The sequence below is a fragment of the Rhododendron vialii genome, chromosome 11a, assembly GCF_030253575.1.
Source record: "Rhododendron vialii isolate Sample 1 chromosome 11a, ASM3025357v1".
In the NCBI taxonomy this organism is placed as follows: domain Eukaryota; kingdom Viridiplantae; phylum Streptophyta; class Magnoliopsida; order Ericales; family Ericaceae; genus Rhododendron; species Rhododendron vialii.
In genome coordinates, this window is record NC_080567.1 from 17,533,988 (window position 1) to 17,553,316 (window position 19,329).

Consider the following 19,329-nt stretch of genomic DNA (forward strand, 5'->3'; position numbering starts at 1 on the left):
CTACCTTGCTTTTGACACTCCAACTTACTAGGTGCAATGTGCTGCATGTTCTAGGTGCACTGTGCTGCAAGTTCATTTCCGTTCGATATAGCTGAGGATTGAAGCTGACAATGCATTCCCCTTCCCGGGGCAAATCTATTGAATGTTACTGGGCACGGCCACATACCACCCTAACTCCCTCTATCACCACACCTTTATGTGAAGCTCAAGACTAGGTCAATAGACTCCACGTGAATGTGAAATTTTGAAGAGTGCTAGAACGTTATGTGACGACATCTCAATATCACCAAGACTCTGTTCATTGAGTCTTCCAACCCCTTTGTGCGCACGGACCGCAATAAGTTTTTCTTTAATTATCTCTCTCATTTCTCTATCTCTCTTCACTCATTACCCCTTCCACGGTGCTAACCTGTTTCCCGGCTTTATTCTCCTGGTGCCTTTGGCAAAGCATAAGCAGTCCAGTAGTTTTGACAAAGATCATCCCACTTATACTAAAACGAAAAATGAATTACCACTGGAACAAAAGCAAATTACAAATAAAACAACAAAAACAAGGGTAAAAAACAAAACAACAATACAAGTAAAAGCCACTCCACATATATAGCAGCGTAGTAGTTATTAGGCTACAGTATTTGGCAATCTGGAGTCCACTCCACTTGCATAGCAGGGCCCACAACCATGGAATTCGAAATTCATACATAAAAATTGAGATGATGCAAAAGAATAAAAACTAGGGTTCTAAGTTCTCATACATGGAAAAGGTACAATTTTCTCTGCAGATTGGCACAAAGCTTTTTGTAAATAAAATAAAGATAAATTCCAAAAAAAAACAAAAGGAAAATCCTCACCAATGTATTATTATTATTATAACAAGACATGAGAAACCTGTGTGACGGAAAAGCATAAAAATATCGATTTCCAAATTCCCCAGAGTGCCGCAACATCGAAAGCTCAGTCCAGTGCTCAAGTAAGGAACTCTATACACCGCCAGCTTTGGTTGTATTTCTACAAAATATCCTCCCACCGATACAAAACTATATAACCTGGTTTCAACCCGACTGAAACATTCTATCCTGGATGCATCAAAATCTCAGCTATCAACATTGCAATATAACCACCTTGACCCGTGTGCCAAAATAACACCGCAACTTATTCCCAAAAGAACATCCCAACATCAGCTTTTGCGCAGTAAAGCTATACGAAAACATTTTAGCCAAGCAAGTCTCTAAACAAGTTGGGATTCTGAGTTGATGGGGTCACTCCCATTTGCCTCACCAGAGCATCTTTTTCCAGGGCGTCTCTAAGGTTTGGACCCTTATTTGTTTGTGTTGGGTATACCACTGTAGATCCTCCGTTGGCAGATCCGAAAGATTCCAAATTATTTGAAAGAGGATTTGCAACGGTACTAGTCTGTCCACTTGTAGGCATATCAGCATATAGAGACATAAAATCGGGCGATTTAGAAGCACCATAATCAAGAGCTGAGGCATCTTGGCTTGGGTCAAGAAGCCCTTCCAATTGCTTAAATGGGTCCACAAATGGGGGCATATTAGTTACTGATGGTTCACCCAAGTCAAGTAAATCTGGTGGCGGTTGAAGAGGAGTTGTCTTCTCTGTGGAAATTTCAGAAGCTGAAATCATGCCCTTTTCCATTTGGGCTTTGGCTCCTGAATTGATACTTGTCTTTGAAACCTTGTGCCCTGTAGAAGATGGTCTCTTCTCAGGTTTCAATGCGCCCCCAAACAGTGAAGCAGCAAGCTTCTGCTTTTCTGGAGAAATCTCAACTTGAGACCTCCTTGAATCATATGAGGCGTTTCGTGTTTTAGAGTTTGGATTTCCCATGCTATCAGATTGCATCACCCCATTCACAGTTTTCTGGGAACTGGAGCTTGAGGTAGATGGAGCAGGAGAGGAGTAAGTAGGCTTACCCCACTTCTTTTGAACACCATCAAGTCTTAGCTTGAGCTCCGATGGACCTGCTTCAGAAAAAGATGAAACTGATGCGGTATGTCGTACCTCCTTTGGATAAGAAGGCTCCAGTACTGGAACAAGTTCAGTTGAAGGAGATGGTGAAACAGGAGGAGCCCTCAATGGAACCACTGGTTTTGGAAGCTCGTAGGCCTCAAACCTAAGAGAATGTGCAGAAGCTTCATGGTGGTCTTGGCTTTTAAGGCTGCCAACATCCAAAACTCCGGAACGTTCATTCTCAGGAATATAGGGTTGGGCGCCTTTTTCAAATGACTGTTGGACAAAACTATTGAGGAAGGAAAGGCTTTTATCAATCTGCAAGGAGGATGCACAGTTTCGTAGTTTGAATTTACAGTATAAAACAATCCCAACAATATGAGATAAAGAACAGGTTAAGGCGAGCACAAGAAATAGTAGTCTGCCAAAACCTGAAAGCAGACAATCTACTCAACCACCCAATGAACATTCTCCTCAAACAAGATGCATTTTCAAGTAGGTATCATGCATGAATCTTAACTACTCGTAAGTTGCTTGCTTATCTCCCATAAATACATCCGAGCCATGTTCTGTCCGAACACCATCAATGTCCAACAGGGACAGAAGAAAGTATGTGATGAAACATGTAATCCACACCACTTTACACGGTGTGGCATCCCTTTCGGCCAGGGCTTCACACATGCATACACCCTTAACCAAACACAACCACCAAAGCAGCCTCTCTTTTTTGCCCCCAGCAATAAACCAAATATCAAAATTTCTGTTCTTCCACCATCCTCCTACCTTAAATTTCTTAGAATTTAGAATTAGTAGAAGAATCGGATTTCATGGTATTGCTGGCATTAATGGTGACTGATGATTTGGGTTTTGGGCATATGATAGATGGATGTGAGTTAAAATGGGAAGGTGTTGGTGATAATTAAGTTTAGCTATTGAGTGTTGCCCTTGTGGAGTGGGATTTGTCAAAATTCTGATGGGGGTGCTGGTCAGCTGTTCTTTTTTGGTCCAAGGGGGGTTAATGGGATGTCACAGTAGCAGGGGAAGAGAGAGGAGGGTACATGTGTGTTTATATTCATTAAACCTTTTTTTTTGTGTGGTAACTACCCTTTCTTTAACTTGCATGAAGAAAAAACCACTTTGATTTTATGCGAGGACGTGCCAACATTTAGGTGGAACGGGATACCAAACACTTAAAATACGTTCTCCACAGACAGAACACCTTCTTCAAATAGTCCATGCTGCTTAGCTAGACTCCCGCAATAAGACTAACTTTACGAAAACATCTGTAACCTGACTACACTGCGTGGGTCTGTAACTAGTCGCTTCCCACCCATTTAACCTAATCACCCTAATAGGTATCTGGTTGAGCCCAGTCACATGGAATGAAATATAAATTGCATCACTATCTGAACTGGACTGAACCCCCATAATTTCCAAGTTTAACTATATAACTATCTTCCTAGGAAGTTTGCGTCTAAATTGATGACATAAGGTATCGTTAAGGGATATGATTCAATAGCAATATTTAAAACATGGTACAATAAAATGACAAACTGTCAAGAATTTGATAACCAAACAAGAAAGAAAAACTTAATACAGTAATGTCACCAAACGTAAAGAAAAGTAGAGGTGATATTATAAGGTAAGCCAAAAAACATATTTCTTTGATGTACCAAGAACTTCCTAGTGAAAGAATAGGATCATCAAAAGGAGCATACAAACAGACGACAAAGAAAAACAGCTGACCATTTTATGAACATTATATACAGGAAATGCACAACTAATGTAAGCATGTCAGAAGTATAAAAATCAAATTAAAAGCCAAGAACCTATGAAGCACTGACACTCTAGGGTAGGCGTATCCCCGTGTTCGACACAGGGATACGGCAAAAAAGATATGGGACACGCCACGTGGCGATTCTATTAAACTTAATCAACTTTTAGGGGGACATGGAGGGACACGGCAGGGGATAAATTTGCAAATTTTTACATTGTTTGGGGTAAATGTGAATTATTATTTCAAATATTTAGGGTTAAAATAATTATATTTCCACTGGTATAAAATAAAATATTTTTTTATTTTTGTTGTATCCCCTGTCATGTCTGTGTCCCCATTTTTTCAGAAATCCTGTGTCCTTGTCCGTATCCGTGCTACATAGCCAAGAACCATAACAAGGAATGATTATACTCAAAACGTAAGATACTATGAATACCTCAATGTCTTCACAACTTGCATCCAGTGGCATTACAATTCCAATAGCGTGAGCATCTAAGCTGATGACTGCTTGAAGTTCATAAGCACGTTGCTGCAAATCTGTTGAGTGGGATGCCGATAATTCTTCAATTAAAGATTGGCACTGCAACAAGGAAAGAACCTTACTGATCCGAAAAATTTCCAACAGGTCAAAACATAATGCAGAATTGAATTCTCATGATGTTGATTATGGGTGACCACATACTAAAAAGCAAATTGCATGTTGTGATTTAGACATATATCTTGGTGATGATAAAGGCTTACAACTACAAAAACAGACGCATCAACCATAGACCGATAGACAAGAGAAGAGAAGAATTGAATGCCACAAAGTCCCTAGTATGGAAAGCTGGAAAGCTAAGAACCATTACAAACCAGAAAAACCATCTCAAATTTGACGAAGAATATCAACTCTGAAATCCAAATATTCAACCTTCAAAGACTTTTAAGATAGAAAGTTATATATGCACCCCTACTTTTACTACCTCTGTCCCCGTTTATTGGTTTTTGTTTTTGGCAGTTGTGACCTTCAATCGGGCAGACAAATAATGGATTCCCATGGATTTTCCAAAACTATTAGGTAAAAGCAATTTTGATGAAAGAATGCAAATACTAGACACGTGATTAGGGCAACTAGTTCGAAGATATGGGATAATCCAATAAGGATGGGGTTGAGGTGTGGTTCTGGGAACTTTGGCAAATGATTTATTCTGACTACAGTGAATAGCAAACACCACCACAAATACCCCAACACTTGAGAGAAATGTGTTTCCAGAAAAACCTACCTCGGGTAGCATGTCCACTTTTCTCCCAGCGGCAATCTCAAATGCATATATTTTCATAAGGGCTGAAACTGCATATGCCTTCAAGAGAGTAACATATCAGTACAAATTCAAACCAAAAGAAGTATGAGTATGAGGTAGTAAGAACTTCCAAAGGGCACCTGCACAACCATCACAGGCATCAATTGTATCAAATCTCAAAGAAAGGACCTCTTTAATAACTTGTATCAGTTACTCATGTGCATATTACAGAGACCAAACAGCGTAGTTTTTTTTTTTCCGGGGGATCTGCTAAACTAGGTAGTTTGCCTCGAGTTTGCAGATTTTGCAAGAGTTTTCAATCAATTACCCAAAAATAAACTAAGGCACATATGAAGTGCTTATATCTTTCACACACCTAATACCCACCTTCAGGCTAAGCCGCCAAGTGCAACCATGGTCTACAGCCATGTACTCGAATCAAGTTTCAATTCATTTGCTTGTCTGTCTCATGAGTTACTCCGTAAAAATTAACAATTGGCCCCTCTAAAGATTTGCATATATTTTGAACAAGATCCGCAAACTCTTGTGTATAGATTCTAACCCCAATCAGTTATATGCGATTGGAGTAACAGCCTCTCTCTACAGGCAAGACGGGTAGGATAACTTGGTATACCTTGTAGGGTATATTCCTTATGGCTTAAACTTTTCGGACGATTGTTAATCTAATATGAAAAAATTATCAAAACTTTTGCCTCCTTGTCACACACCCATCATCCATTTACAGTGAGAATCACAATCTTCTGCTAATCATCACCATGACAAGATAGCCATTTCTACTTGGACCTTGTATGTGCATACGTTATGCTTCATCAGTTTCTGTCACAACCAAAAAATACACAACTCCAAATAGAAGGATCTCGGCCAAGTGAAACAATCCCACGTTCCTTCCAAGACATCACATTCTCCGCATCACAAAAGTATAAAGTAACCATATAAAAAAACAATAATCCACCTCCCAGTCCTGCAGAGATGTGTTCTGCCTTACCCCATCCTCCAAGAAGCTCATGTTGAGGCATCCCAATCCACTCGCACATGCGTGCAGTTTTGACGTGAACTGAACTTAAGATTACAAGTGCCATCTTAGTAGGTGATAAATCTTTATGTAATTTAAACTTGTGCAGCTAAATGAGTCGATTAAAGAGGAAATGATTTCAAACAAGCAGATGGTTCCTCCCGCCGAAGTCCCTAATGGCCCTGAATGGTGCTTTACTGAATATTGATTCATTGAAGCTATTGACCTTTATCTATAAAGCTTTCTGTCCCTCTGTGTTTTTTTGTAACTTAATTTTCTTCTTCTTATATTCCTTCGTGTCATACTTTGTGGTTCGATATAACATTATATCTACTTTTTCCTAGATCTTGTCCTTCTAGTTGGAAAGCAAGAATATTTTAGTACAGAAGCATGGGGGAAGCAGGAGAAGCTAACCCTCTTGGAATTGCAATAATTATGGGGGAGAGACAATTCAGAATGTTTAGCTCGTTATACAGAAATCATTAATAGCTCTACCAGACCAGGTTCCATGCCAACTTCCCACATAAAGTATCATGGGAAGATCTAACATCACTAAATCAAACTATTTGACATCTAGGTGGTGTATTAACCTCCAGAGAAGAAGTAGCCTTGAATGCCCAACTCAAGATTGGATTGTACCCAATCTTCAGTTGAAAGGAAAATCTGGTTTAGGCAATGATGTTATGTGGAAAACTCTGCTGCTTGTTTATCTTTTGGAAAAATCCTAACAAGAAAAGCTTTGATAATTTGGAATCTAATGTTAACACTAGCTATCCAAACATCATTCTTATGCATCTGAAATTACCGAGGCATCCAAATCCCTAGTTTACAATGGCGTTCTTCATACTGCATTAATATGTTGGGTGCCCCCCATTGCAGCTGGTGTGAAACTCAATGCTGATGGTTGCTGGTATGAGAGTTCGGGCAAAGCTGGTTTGCTGGACTCTTTTGAGATCACAAAGGATCTGGATTCTAGGCTACTACGGAAAGCTGAGTTACACTTCAAGCCTTGAGACGTAACTATGGGCCATCTCTAGAGGTTTAACTCTAATTTTGGAGAAGGGCTTGAACAATGTGAGCATTGAATCTGAGTCCCAGATTGCCGTCCAGCTGATTAAAGAAGGAGCTCCCGGTGGGCATCCCCAACGAGCCTTATTTGAAGACTCAAAGATCTTGCTAGCTCATACTCGCTCAACCCTAGCTCATATCTACCAGCTAACAAATCAACGTGCGGATAATCCCGCAAGATTGGGAGCGGAGCAAGAAGAAGATCTGGTGGTAACTGAACAACACCCCCCCCCCCCCCCACCACCACCAGTTAGCCATTTTGTGATTGAGGATCATGGGCATTGGAAGCTATAGGGATTAGCTTGTTTGTATCTTCATTTCTTATGTCTACTCTTGTGTTAAACTTGTTGCCGTTTTAACATATTGCATTTCTGTTGCACCAAAAAAAAAAGTATTAACCTCCATAAAATAATATAGGCTCCACCAGTTATGGCATTTCTATTGGTAAATAAATAAATGATTCAAATACAATTTAAACCAAAAAAAATAAGAAGGAAAAAGCCCTTTTTAAGTACAATACAGTGGCCAGACTAGAATACCAATCTACAAATATCCACAGCACAGTATTGCTTTCAAATATGTGGGTAGTAAGTTAGTAACCTTTTCAACCAGGGAGATGGCCTGTTCAATGTGGAGCTATGAAGCACAGATACTCCGAAACTAGACACGTAGGAGTATCGGATACGCGAGGGATACGGATACGTGCCCGATACATATCAGATAAGGCAAATAAGTATCTGGCATTTAAATTAAAAAAAAATTAATTTAGGATACGCGGGGGATACAGCAGGATAAGTTTAAGGATACAGTGGGGGTTAAAATGAAACTTTTCAAAGAATCAAGTACAAACTAAAAGGGGAAAATTGTAAAGCATCACTAAAAATATATAACCTAGGAAATTATGCACATCCATAGATCATTCTCTGAACCAGTAGATATTTTTTCAACCCTAGATAGATCACTAAAAGGGGAAAATTGTAATAATAGCATCACTAAAAATATATAACCTAGGAAATTATGCACATCGATAGATCATTCCCTGAACCAGTCGATATTTTTTCAACCTTACAAATAGCATCACTAAAAATATATAACCTAAGAAATTATGCACATCGATAGATCATTCCCTGAACCAGTGGATTCTCTCTCTCTCTCTCTCTCTCTCTCTCTCTCTCTCTCTCTCTCTCTCTCTCTCTCTCTCTCTCTCTCTCTCTCTCTCTCTCTCTCTCTCTCGTGTGAGTTTCTATTGTTTACGCTTTACACTTTACACTTTACATAAATAATAAATTATATTCAGTCTGGTATATAGATATGTGTATATATATGAAGTATATTATATGCATACCTATGAGTCTATTACCTACTAATGTGTATTTTTTTTTTCTTTTTTACAAAATTCTAATCTTTTGGATGATGAGTTCCCACTCTTAGACTTTTGACATTGACATGTACTTAATGCTTCGCATTGGCAACTCAAGTTACTCAACTACTCTTTTATTTCTTATGGCTTCATTTTTATGCCTTGGAGACTAATAGTTATAAAAATGTATAATTTATACAGCCGTATCCGTATCCTATTTTTTAAGGTTTTGCCGTATCGCCGTATCTGTATCGTGTCGTATCCGTATCATGTATCCGTATCTGGGCTTCATAGATGTGGAGTGACCTTACATTCAACTGAAACCAACATCTCAGGGGAAAATATACTCCTAGAGAAGAAAAAAATTATCCCATAAAGCGAGAGAGAAAATGTAACAGATACCTTAACAGTGTCATCACTGGAATGCGATTCTGCCACATCACACAACTTCCCGGTAATATAAGAGGCTGAATACTTCCCATCAGCAGTTCCGTATTCCCCCAAGACCCAACAAATAACCTATAACCCAAAACCAAGAAGTAAGATAACAAACCCGAGACATGTATTATAAGCATCGTCCAGATGTAAAGATGGGGAAAATAAGAAAAACCTAGACAAGAGAAAATGTACTTGAAGAAATGCAGATGGCAGCTTTGGCTCTCCAATGATGTGCAAATATGACTCTACCTGCAGCCAAGAGGATCAACAGAGGTGAACCAAAAAAACAGTTCCCATTTGACATCAGAAGATCTCTGAGGAGTCAAAAACTAGTGTACACACAAGAGGCGTATACTTTCAAAGAATTTGTCCAAACTCGTTGTAAGCAAGAGAACTCTCAATGCAGAATACATCATTTTCTGATGATCAGCATTGATTATAACTTATAAGTAGCAGGAAGCATACGCAATGAGCAAAAAGAAACTCAATACGATATTACATACAGCAGAAGATCTTAGCTGACTATCTGCATTCTCATCATCCTCTCCAAACCCCTCGGCAATCAAACGCATCAAGTTATGTGCCACTTTAATGTTCACTAGATCACCAGCATGCTCGAAGACTTTATTCATGGTCTGTGGTACTCAAAAGTCAAGAGAAGTCTCTACTTGAGATTTCAGCAGATGTAAATGTAATGTTATAACTCCACGACCGAAAGGCAAAATTGTGATAACCTGAATGAACCACTGATTGCTTGGTGCAAATTGTTCCGCAAGCTCAACGCATCTGGATGCTATTTCCGTCTTGTAATGATTGTCATTAATGTTTACCATGTAATCAATCATACGGTCAACAATAACTTCCACATTAGAGGACTTTGTCATCTTGTACAGCAGTTCAAAGGTTTTCCGCTTTAGAGTGTCATCTGGGTCCTGTGTCATGAAGGTTGTCAAATTTGGACCAAATCGTAGTCAATAAAAATGCACCAAATAGTCAAAACTAGATTGAATGTCAACTTGAAAGCTAAAAAACACGTTTCCACAATCACAACAGTCGAAACAGAAACAACTTTGCAATGCAAACAGTGAGATTACAAACCACAAGCATTAAAAACAGGCAGAAATAAGCCACATACCTTCCCAACCTATCTCAAAAGCAATTATGTTCCAATATAAGTACAGGGTACTATGGGTGCCAGAACCATATTATGCAAGTACAACACTAATCATAGCAAAGTCAGCAGCATTTCAAATATTTGTTTTTGCCTTCCACGAGGAGTTAGCAAAAAGACATCCACCATGAAATGGTTGTCACGGTTGACAAAAGGTTCTTTTATCAAACCAAGCCATCTCACCGAGAAAGGAAGGGTAACAAGCTTGCCTTCTCAAAACACGTGAAGATAATTATTGACAACCTAGATAGTAACATAAAAAAAGTAATCCAAACTTCCCCCATGCATTGGATCCATTCAATACAAGCTAAACAAAAAGGAATTCTACAACCCCGAGAAAGAGGAACTAGCATGAGAGTCGTTCCAAACAGCTACTTCAATGACTATGACGCAGATTGACCTAGCAGTTCACAGTCCTTGAAGAAGGGACTCGCGAAGCGTATCTTCTATAGCGGGAAACAAGACTGACAGTTGTAGAGAGACGTAGATAATAAGGAAGGCATCAGATATCTTGGGCAAAGTAAAGTGAAACAATATCATTTCTCCACTAACGTAGATATCTGAAAAATGGCATCCTAAATTAAGCTTGTGCCATAATGTGTGCCATCTTCGCAGTCCTTTGTAATCTAAGGATATCCTTGTCTGCTCATCTTTCTCTTTCTTTTGTTCGAATTCACTTTCATCCAAAAATCATTCTCTGTCCCATAATTCTTAGTATTGCTGAATAAACTTAGAACACACATACTAAACCTCTCATGCAAAAGGAAACAGAATAAAGTTGTGTATGAAAGTCCTATACAAGGGCAAGGGCCACCATTCCAATTGCGTGTATGAAAGTCTGACACAAATGCATACATGACCTAACAACTTCATTGATCGTTATAAGAAATATTGCGCAAAAGCCAAGTTCAGCGGAGGACAAAGAAGAGGATGGGAGTAGTTTATATCAGCAAGCTCTATTGACCTCAAACATCTGTTAATCCAGATACAGCTCATGTATGACAAATGAACTATTAGCGATACAAAGAACTAACATCATAACACTAGATTTTCCAAAGAAAGAAACGTAACCGTCGAAAGTTTCAGACATTCTAGAGTCAACCAATGCCAAGGAATGAAATCAAAGAAAATGGACAAGTCTGCATCTCCAATGGCCATCAAATCAAATAATACTAACATACAATCAGTTCAAGATAACAATGTCTCACCTCTAAGCAATCAATCACAGCCAGTTGGTGTTGTTCAGCAATTTCTGGACTCATCTTTATCAACCGACCAAGGGCATCAATGCCCATATACTTTAGATTATGACTATCACTCTGGCCAACACATGCATGAAAATGAGTCAATGACAAACGAAAAGGGCCAAACAAAGCACACAAGCTGCGGAAACGATACCTTCAAAAATTTAGATATCGCATCAGCGGCAGCCTCTAACAACTTCGAATTGGGGAGTATAGATGAAACACAGCATATGCACTCATAAAGAACAGCATTTCCTATGTTACTTGTTGAGTCACACTTTCTCATAATGTCGCCTACAACAGTATACATTTGTTCACTAGCCTGCTTGTCACCACTACCCAGTAATGCCAAAATTTTCAGCAACTTGATCTGCATAACAAAATGACTGATTACATATATATACATTCAACATATCTTAACATCAAAAAATATCAAGAGATCAACTCAGTAATGATGCTAATATACTTGCAGGCATGCAGTTTTCAAACTTTGTACCATGAACAACCCCACTGTGCAGAAACTCTCCTTGGAAAATCAAAGCACTACGTGAATATAAAATTAGTATCTCATTGATTACATGTCTCCTTCAAATGTAGGAATCCTTTACTGGACTACAACTGAGCAAGGAAGGGAGAAATCTATAAAGTTAGATGAACTCTCAAGTTAATGCAAAATAACGGAAGCTTTCATTGCCTTTGCATTCTTCCAGGACTACTACACTCAGAAAATGCCATATTTTTCATCCACCTACCGATTGTAATACTGTTGACCATTCAAAAAGAAAATATTGGCCAAAATTATAGAAAAGCTACAATTCCCCTTTTTGTATCCTCAGTAATCTACATTAAAGTAAACTTTTTAAGGCTTGTGCAGATTAATACAGCAGTTGTGAAAACTAATCATGCAATATCAACGTTTGCAATCAACCAACTATTTTAGTTAATAACTAAAATGAACATCTCACTATTCTTCCCTTCACAAAATCTCACAAACAGTATAATTATCAGGTACAACAGCTCCTTTTGACAACAGCTGTGTTTATATACTACATTTAAACCAAGAATAATAAGACAGACCTGGATGAATGGAGCAGGCATCTGATGATAATCGTAACTCTTTGGCAATCGGCGTTCAGCTACTTGCTTAAGAATACTTACAAAGCTGATGACCAAGTCCTTATAAGATTTAGCATCTATTGTGATGAGATCAGAAAGAGGGCAGAGTGTTGCACCCATAACCCCTGGATCATTATCACAAAGCCTCTGCAAAAACAAAGTTTTATATCAGTAATGGAAGGGGGAAGGAATATATGAGCTTTCTTCCCGTGAAGTATACAAGTCATATCTAACATATGTACAACCACATAAATGTGCATCATTGTGGAAGAAACAAGAATGTGTTCATCCATTTTTGGGTTGTGCCAACAGCCACAACACCGAAGCACAACATACGGAATTTTAGTGTGCTCAAATGTGCGAGTATGGTCGTACTCAGATTAGACTGCTCCACTTAAATTATTTGTGGACTTCAAGATAAAATAGGATTGTGTTACTGTTAGATAGCCTGGAACAGATTGTTGGGCCCATTTCCTAATAGCTTAAGTTTTGCGGACAATTGGTAATTTGACATGGTATCAAAGCTCATGTTGGGAGAGGTCTTCGGTTCAAGTCTCTCTATTTGCATTTATTCTTCGTTTCCATTATTTTTCTCCCCTTTGCATTTGTTCTATCGCAATATGTATGGATGTTTGCATCCCCACATGAAAGGTAGGGTTGCACATGAGGGAGCGTGTTAGATAGCTTGATATATATTGTTGGGCAGCTTGGGCCCATTTCCTAATAGCTTTTGTTTTGGGGACAATTATGCTATGTTCTCTTTACTTCTCAAAAAGAATTTTTCAAAAAATTCCCCCTAAATTTTCCCTACTTTCAACATCTCTCTATCTCACTCCACTTATTACCCCTACTATTTTTCAAAAAAAAATTCAAAAAGCAAAGAGAACACAGCATTGGTATCTTACAAATAACACAAACCATGATGTATTGCCAATTAGCCATCAAACTCCTAGTCTCCAATTTGATTGTTGCCACTATAGAAACAGCAACCCAAATTCGTTTAAAATTAACGCCACATTTTATAGAATTAAAAACACACTAGTGTTGGGCACCGCAACAAAGAAATTAACGAGTGTAGCTAAAATGAGGATATTAAGGTGGATGTATGTAACCAACTGGGACTAGCTCAATTGGCTAGGACTCTTGCATCTCATTAGGAGGTCGAGTTTGAGTCTCCCCACCTGCGTGTGGGTGTTCCTCCCTTGGAGGGCTTTTCCTTTCTTTCTTTGTTTCTACCTTATAATGGAGTTATTTTTTGTATTGGTTGAGTCGTTGGGCTTGGTTATCTCATTGACTCTTACAATTGATGTAGTATCCCGGGTTTGTACTATGCACTTCATATCTGATGTAAAAATGATCTATTCTATCTATTGGCCAAAAAAAAGGTGGATGTATGTCAATATTAGGAGAAATAGATATTAAGGTGGATGTGTGTCACGATTAAGAGAAATAGGATTAGAAATGAAAACAATTGTGAACTAGGACCAGCACCAATTGTAAGATAAATTCAACAAGCAATAGACTGGAGTAGATTGGTCACATAGAATACAACAAAGGCAAGTAGATTCAATGTAATAAACAAAAGCAATGAAATTATCGTTAATTGAACTGTTACGAGAAGGGAAAGACCTAAATTTTGACATAGTATAGTGCGGTTAAAAAGGAACTGAATTCCTCACTGAAATTGATTATTTAAAAGCCCTTCACATAGCATCACAGAATCGCAAAGAATGGGTCACGTAGGCAACTCCAATTGAATCTGACTCCTTGCTTAGTTTGATTTCTTACCAACACTTGCTTTAGTGCAGTACAATGATGCATGGAACAGCGATACTGTACCCTATATAACCAACCAAATTCAAGTACTATAGAGCATTACAATTCAGTCCAAAACAATAACTTCCGAAAATTAGAGACTAGATGCGAATAAAAAAGATGGCGACCACTCATAAAACTGATGAAGCGCCATGACCGCCTTCTTCCTAATGGCCTCCTTGGCATCCCCAACAGCTCCACTACCTCCGGCAGCACGGCCGGTATTGTCTCCTCATTAATCAACCTACACACGGCATTCAACGCCGCACACCCCATGAGTTAATTATTCAACTTAAAGCCCTTCGGAATCGTGTTCACGATCAATATAGTAAGACCGTGGTCCTCGTTCAGCAACAGCGTCACAGCCAGAGACCCCGTCCGCTTCAGCAACAGGCTGTCATCGTGGGCCATCTTGACGGCATGGATGTACCCAAACGAGGCGTCGTGGCCGAGCATCTCGACGTAGAGGAGGCAGATTATGTACCCCTTCATCTTCTGCTTGGGAATGTCTCGGGCTCCATGATGTGGCACATTAGGGTGTTGATCTCGTGGAGGATGATCCAGCCCTCTTCGGCTTTGGATCGGGCCTTACCAATGGATTTGACGAGACCGAGTTGGACTGGCCAAACCCGCCTTGGGAGCCCATTGCAAGCTCCCGACCAATCGTCTTGAGTTGCTCCAGATTGGAAGTTGGGAAACTGAGTTTGAATGGGAATGTATGGGTGTGTTGCAAGATTCTAGGGTTTGGGAGAGGAGAATTGTAGTAGATCTGAGAGTGAGAGACTCCAGAGGAGATGAGAGCGAGTGTGCTGGTTAATTTTTCAAACATAATTGAGATTTAGACAGACGAACTGGGTCACGATTGGGCAACAGCCAGCATGGGAGTAAAGGCCTAGAGTTTGAGAGCCCAAACCCGTGGAATGGCGGATGTAAGGCTTGGTGACCGAACTGTGTTGAGATAGGTCCGACTCAGAAGATTACATCCAACGTGGCTCCCCATGAGTGCCAAGTGGCATGGCTTGGTGACATGTACAGGCACTCGGTGCATCGTGCATGACGTCATTTCTACAAGCGGTTAGGGAGTTACTTCATGAGGCATGTGCCTAGCATGAGATTACTTGGAGCCCAAGTATAGTCTCTATACACAAAGTAAGAATAAATCCTAGAGAGGTGCGACGTTACTATCATGCTACCGCTTTATACTCTTCCTTCCTTGACTTGAGATTGACTTAAGTATCGGAGTGCCTTCCGACTTTGTACGGCCGTTTAGGTACCAACTGGAGGGTTCATCTTGTAAGGTTTGGAAGGCCTTGAAGAGGAAAAAAACAGATCTAATCCGACCTGTACCACAGATCTAGAAGCAAAACCAGATTGCACCACACACATACAACAAATGCAAGTACATGCAATATAATATACAAATGCAATCCGATCATGGCTAATGGAAATGTTAGGGAAAGAGGAATAAAAGTGGTAGGACAGGGGAAAGACCTAAATTGACATATTATAGTGCAGTAAAAAAGAAGATGAATTCATCATTAAAATTAGCCCTTCACATAGCAGCACATAATGGCAAAGAATGGGTAATGTAGCTGAATCCAATTGCCTCCTACTGTGAACAAAGGCTTAGTTGGAAATTTATTGTTTGATTTGGTGCAGCTACAAAGCCTACAATGATGTACATAGCAGCAACAGAGTAACCCTATATAACCAACCCTAATTCAACTATAACATTCATAAACAACAAAAAAGAAAACACAGCATTTCAGCATTCAGTCGAAAACAATATGTTTCAAAAATTGGAGACCAGGTTTGAAACAGAGGATGGCAAGCGCTGAAAGAACCGATGAAGAGAATTGACCGCCTTCTTCCGGACGGCCTCCTTGGCGTGCCCCAACAGTGTCACAGCCAGGTAGCCTGTCTGCTTGAGCAACAGGGCGGCATCGTGTGTCGTCTTGACTGCGTGGACGTAGCCGGAGGAGGCGTCATGGTCGAGCATCTCGACGTAGAGGAGGCGGATTATGTACTCCTTATTTAGTGTTTTGGGGTGTTGGGTTCGGTGATTCGGCATTTTAGGGTCTCGATCTCGTGGAGGACTATCTGGTCCTCCTCGGCCTTAGATCGGGCCCTGCCAATGGATTTGACGAGGTCGAGGAACTCCCTGGACTAGCCGAACCCGCCTTGGGAGCCCATTGCAAGCTCCCGACTGATCTCCTTGAGTTGCTCCAGGTTTGACATTGGGAAATTGATTTTGAATTGGGAATGTATGAGTGAGTGTTTCGAGATCCTAGGGTTTGGGTTCGGAGAAGAGTGGTAGATCTGAGAGTGAGAGACTCCAAAGGACATGAGAATCTAGAGGAGAGCGAGTGTGGTGGTTAATTTTTGAGACGTAATTGAGATTGAGAGAGAGAGAGAGAGAGAGAGAAATGGAAGATCTGGACGAGATTGGTCACATACAGTAGTAAACCGGAGCTTCGAAATAGGTGGACCGCAACAAAGATCATGCTGGGACGAATTGGGTCACAACTGGGCAACAGCCGGCATCAGAGTAAAGGCATTGAGTTCAAGAGCCCAAACCCGTGGAATGGCGGATGTAAGGCCTGGGGACCAGGCCTGGTCGAGATAGGCCCAGGTTGAGATAGGTCCGACCCAGAAGATTACATCTATGTGGCACCCCGTGATTCCCAAGTGGCATGGCTCGGAGTGCATCATGCATGACATCATTTCTAGAGGCATTTAGGAGTTACTGGAAGTTAGGAGTTACTTCATGAGGCATGTGCCTAGCACAAGATTACTTGGAGCCCAAGTATAGTCTTTCTATACAAAATAGAGAATAAATCCAAGAAAGGTGCGATATCACTATCTTGCTAGTGCTTTCTACTCTTCCTCCCTTGACTAGAGATTGACTTAGGTAAGTATCAGAGTAGTACTTGTCTGATCAATCCCACTGTAGGTTCACACCATTCGTCACTGCTTTCTAAGAGCAGCATGTCTACCAATTTCACCATGTCGGCTTCTAAAACTGATAATATCCTTTCATATTCAATCATCCAGATTGAAGAAGTAAACTCAACTTCCGACTTTGTACGGCCATTTAGGCACTAACTGGAGGTTCATCTTGTGAGGTTTGGAAGGCCTTGAAGAGGAAAAAACAGAACCAATCCGACCCGTACCAAACATCCATAAACAAAACCAGATGGCACCCCACAGGGCCCACACATACAACAAAGATAAGTACATGCAATATAATAAACAAAAGCGATTCAATTATCGCCAATGGAAATGTTAGGGGAAGGGGAATAAAAGTGGCAGGACAGGGGAAAGACCTAAATTGACATATTATAGCGCGGTAAAAAAGGAGATGAATTCATCATTAAAATTAGCCCTTCACATAGCAGCAAACAATGGGTAATGTAGCCGAATCCAATTGCCTCCTACTCCGAACCAAGGCTTAGTTGGAATTTTATATCTTTGATAAGACAAGGCTTGGTTTGATTTCGTGCAGCTACAATGATGCATATAGCAGCAACAGAGTAACCCTATACAACCAACCCTAATTCAACTATAACATTCATAAACAACAAGGTAATATAGCATTTCAACATTCAGTCCAAAACAATACCTTTCGAAAATTGGAGACCAGATGCGAAACAGAGGACGGCGAGCGCTGAAAGAACCGATGAAGCGCCATGACCGCCTTCTTCCTAACGGCCTCCTTGGCGTGCCCCAGCAGCTCCACCACCTGCGGCAGCACGGCCGGTATCGTTTCCTCGTTAATCAACCTGCACACAGCATTCAACGCCGCACACACCACAAGATAATTATCCGACTTCAAGTCCTTCTGAATCGTGTTCACGATCAGTATAATCAGATCGTGGTCCTCGTTCAAGAACAGCGTCACCGCCAGGTAGCCCGTGCGCTTGAGCGACAGGGCGTCGTCGTGGGTCATCTTGACGGCGTGGATGTAGCCGAAGGAGGCGTCGTGGCCGAGCATCTCGACGTAGAGGAGACGGATGATGTACTCCTTCATCTTGCGCTTGGGGGTGTCGGGCTCGATGATGCGGCGCTTCAGGGTCTCGATCTCGTGGAGGACGATGCGGTCCTCCTCGGCCTTGGATCGGGCCTCGCCGATGGATTTGACGAGGTCGAGGAACTCCTTGGACTGGCCGAACCCGCCCTGGGAGCCCATTGCGAGCTCCCGGCCGATCGTCTTCAGCTGCTCCAGGTTTGGGCTTGTGGAATTGAGTTGGGATTGGGAATGCGGAGAGTCTAGGGTTTGGGGTGATTGAGTGGTGGATCTAGAGAGAGAGTGAGAGTCCAGAGGAGGTGAGGATCTGGAGGAGAGAGAGAGAGAGAGAGAGAGGGTGTGGTGGTTGATTTGAGACGTAATTGAGATTTTTAGAGAGATTGAGACGTAATTGAGATTTTTAGAGAGAGAGAGAGAGAGAGAGAAGTGGAAGAAAGTGCAAAGGTGTGCTAGACCGGTGGCGGGTGAGAGGAGTGCACGGCGACGGTGGGTTCGTTTTGTTATCAGAGAAATGGGCACACGTGGTGGTGGCCACGTGATGGGTTCTTTTAAATGCGTAAATTATACTTTTTCCCCTGTACGTTTCACGATTATCGTAATTTTTTTTCACAAGACGAACCATTAATCATAAAGTTTGACGTAAAATTAAGAAACGTAATTTTTTAATAAAATCAAAATAAAAAGTTCGAATAATAAGAGTGATCCTTACCATATCACCCAACAACTAAAAGATGCTCAGGTTTAAAGAGAAAAATTAGTCACAAAGGCGGTAAAATAGTTTTTATTTAGTAGAAAGATATCAGCAAAATAGTTTTCAGTGAAAATTCTTCAACTTTTTGAGTTTTTTAGTCATAAGGCCAAAACATGTTTAGGTACTTTCATAGGATTTTAGTGATTTAGGCACTTTCATAGGGTACTCTAGGGTTTTAAACACTTTCATATATTAGGTACCCTAATATTTTAAACACTTTCATAGAGTATTATAGGGTTTTAGGCACTTTCATAGGCACATTTATCCTTATGTTTGATTGCAAA

The 19,329-nt window shown here is 40.5% G+C and overlaps 1 protein-coding gene across 2 annotated transcripts; it reads right to left on the bottom strand.

The window, feature by feature from the left end:
• Nucleotides 1–573: 573 nt before the first annotated feature.
• Nucleotides 574–18,758, bottom strand: LOC131306752 (AP-4 complex subunit epsilon). Of its 2 annotated transcripts, none has more exons than XM_058333175.1 (11): nt 17,890–18,758; nt 12,414–12,599; nt 11,491–11,706; nt 11,301–11,411; nt 9,656–9,853; nt 9,425–9,556; nt 9,114–9,170; nt 8,886–9,002; nt 5,005–5,082; nt 4,179–4,322; nt 574–2,283 (listed from the first exon to the last, which is right to left on the bottom strand). In XM_058333175.1, the coding sequence occupies exons 1-11, from the start codon at nt 18,454–18,456 to the stop codon at nt 1,210–1,212; spliced, it is 2,880 nt and encodes a 959-aa protein (XP_058189158.1). In that variant the 5' UTR covers nt 18,457–18,758; the 3' UTR covers nt 574–1,209. The 2 variants fall into 2 exon arrangements, with proteins under 2 accessions (XP_058189158.1, XP_058189157.1); XM_058333174.1 differs by having other exon boundaries at nt 12,495–12,599; nt 17,890–18,726.
• Nucleotides 18,759–19,329: the final 571 nt, after the last annotated feature.